The sequence below is a fragment of the Engraulis encrasicolus genome, chromosome 8 (genome assembly GCF_034702125.1).
Source record: "Engraulis encrasicolus isolate BLACKSEA-1 chromosome 8, IST_EnEncr_1.0, whole genome shotgun sequence".
NCBI classification, from domain to species: domain Eukaryota; kingdom Metazoa; phylum Chordata; class Actinopteri; order Clupeiformes; family Engraulidae; genus Engraulis; species Engraulis encrasicolus.
In genome coordinates this window covers 51,570,064-51,572,563 of record NC_085864.1, presented here as the reverse complement: position 1 = coordinate 51,572,563, position 2,500 = coordinate 51,570,064, and the positions used below count along the sequence as shown (strand labels likewise).

At 43.9% G+C, this 2,500-nt stretch overlaps 1 protein-coding gene across 1 annotated transcript in view; it reads right to left on the bottom strand.

Annotated features, from left to right (window-relative positions):
• Positions 1–2,500, bottom strand: part of shkbp1 (SH3KBP1 binding protein 1) — a 13,764-nt gene that overhangs the window by 4,385 nt on the left and 6,879 nt on the right. Inside the window, exons 14-15 of the mRNA XM_063204701.1 lie at positions 1,370–1,540; positions 1,005–1,160 (exon numbers count right to left, since the gene is read on the bottom strand). Of these exons, the coding sequence (XP_063060771.1) occupies positions 1,005–1,160; positions 1,370–1,540 (327 nt within the window). The remainder of the gene's footprint in view (positions 1–1,004; positions 1,161–1,369; positions 1,541–2,500) is intronic.

Here is a 2,500-nt window from a genome sequence, read left to right as displayed (position 1 = left end):
ACGTGGGCCCTTTTTATTACGTTGGCTCAAACTATTTTTTAGACTCATTGGCTTACTGCCACACTGCCTGCACTGGCCGCTTCCAAGTTCTTTCACTCCATGCAGCAATTGGGGTTGTGAAAGACTGACTGAAAAACCTAGGCTAGAGATGCACCAGATCCTGATTTTTACAGTAGGTAACTGCCGGATACCGGATCCACTGCTTAAGATCCTGCCGGATCCGGCAGGATAATAGGATTTTTCACAGGATCCGGATCCGGCAGGATCTTAAGCAGTGGATCCGGTAAACGGCAGTTACCTAAAAATCAGGATCTTGGATCCTGTGCATCTCTAGTTTCTACAGTAGGTTTCAGAATGAAATGAGAGAATGACCTGTTTGAATTTAAGTTCTGAAGTCAATGACATTTTGCGATGTCATCACAAGGCCACAGCCGTACCTCAGGAGGGGAAGAGGTGGGAGGAGAGGGGTTTGGAGCCAAACACACACCTATTCTCCTACGCATACACACACTCACACACGGTGGCGTACCTATCTCCTGACTAGGGCTGGGTATCGCAGCCATGTTACTGTATCGATTCGATTTCGATTCTTAGGGCTTTGAATCAATTAATCACATTCAATTTGATTCGATTCGTTTAATTCCAAATCGATTCAATCCGTTCCCTTCTTGGTGCCAGGATTTCCTCCAAAAGATGCTGTTGCCTATTTTTATATAAAAATGTCAAAGGGTTGTGGCTTGACAGTGTTAACAGATTGCTAATTTGTAATAAGTAGGCCTAGGCCTAATTGACTAATACCTAATGGGGATAGGTATATTTCCATAGACCTAACTTAAACAAAAAGAACAAAAAGAAAAAGAAAAAAAAAAAACGATTTTGTGCCCTGTGAATCGATTATCTGAATTTCGATTCGATCGATTATCGATTAACTCGATTATTTTACCCAGCCCTACTCCTGACACAGGCCCCAGTTCCAGCGGAAGTAAAACAATATATAAGCGTACCTATCTCCGTGCCGGCGGTGCAGCCTGCGTGTCCGTCTGTATCGTCCAATGAGAGGATCTTAAAGGAGGATAGGGGGGTGGAGCCTGGCTGCGTTGAGATCATTCCTCTGAAGCGAGTCACCGTCCACGTACGCACATGGTTGAAATCCCCACACACTGCAACACACACACACACACACAGATTTAGTACACACAATTAAGTTAAACTACACCGGCATTAGTATTATTTGCGTGTATGTGTGTGTGTGTGTGTGTGTACCTGAGATCAGATGTTTGTCTGAGAGCATGATCTTGGTAATAGGGCTGTCTGTGTGCGCGTGCGCGTGCGCGCGCGTGTGTGTGTGTGTGTGTGTGTGTGTGTGTACCTGATATCAGGTGTTTTTCCGAGAGCATGATCTTCGTAACAGGGCTGCGGTGTACAGAGAATGTCTGGAAGAGTTGGGGCCCCGAGCCCACGGTCTCCGGGTGCTGCACGATCACACGCACCGTCCCTGCACTGGTGCCGTACGCTATCTCAATCCAGTTACCGCTGTCACCTGAAAAACACACATAACAATAATCATTTTATTTGTAAAGCATGTTTTCATACAAGGAATGCAGCTCAAGGTGCTCTAACAATGAAACTTGCTACAGTCAAAGAGGCAGTTTCCCAAGATGGATTCACAAAGCAATCAAAAATAAGTTCTATTTAGCAAAATATGCATACAATACAGCATGATACTATTCCACCTGTAAGTTAACGCTATACTTAAAAATGCTAAGAAATAATCGCTAAAGCTAACCGCTATCAGTTTTGATTGGAGATAGCTAGGCAGCTGTTAACCTTAACTGGCTCATGTGTTATGGTGACACTGCCAAAATGAAGAAAATGTCAACACAAATAATATGATTACTACCAAACCGCAATTACTTCTTGTTTTATTAACAAGGTGATGAAAAATGTGAACCTGCCCAGCTCCAATTAAACCTTTAAATAAAGTCCTTGGCACCCTACAGTTCATTAGTTCCCTGAACTCGGCGTGCAGGTCTGGGTGCTTGTGTTTCCGCCCTTTGCCATGCATGTTTTAAACACCTTTCGCAAACTAGTACATCTGCCATATTCATTTGTGGTCAAGCCAAAATATTGCCATATTGCACTTTGGATGCAGCAGCTATTCTCCTCTCCTGCTCGTCTCGGTTACAATGCGACGTCAAGTGGTGAGTTGGAGACATTGTTGCATTTCTGGTACTTTTTAAACGCCTCAGTACCATACTGATATACCGTGCAATCCTAGTGTGTGTGTGTGTTGCTGTTACATTACATTTCATACATTTCAATACTTGATTTGGGTATGAGGTATACGCTCAGCGCCGTGGCATGTGTGTGTGTGTGTGTGTGTGTGTGTGTGTAATTACATTTCATGATGCTTGTTTTGGGCGTGAGGTATACGCTCAGCGCCGTGGCATGTGTGTGTGTGTGTGTGTGTTTATTCACATTTCATGATACTTGTTTTGGG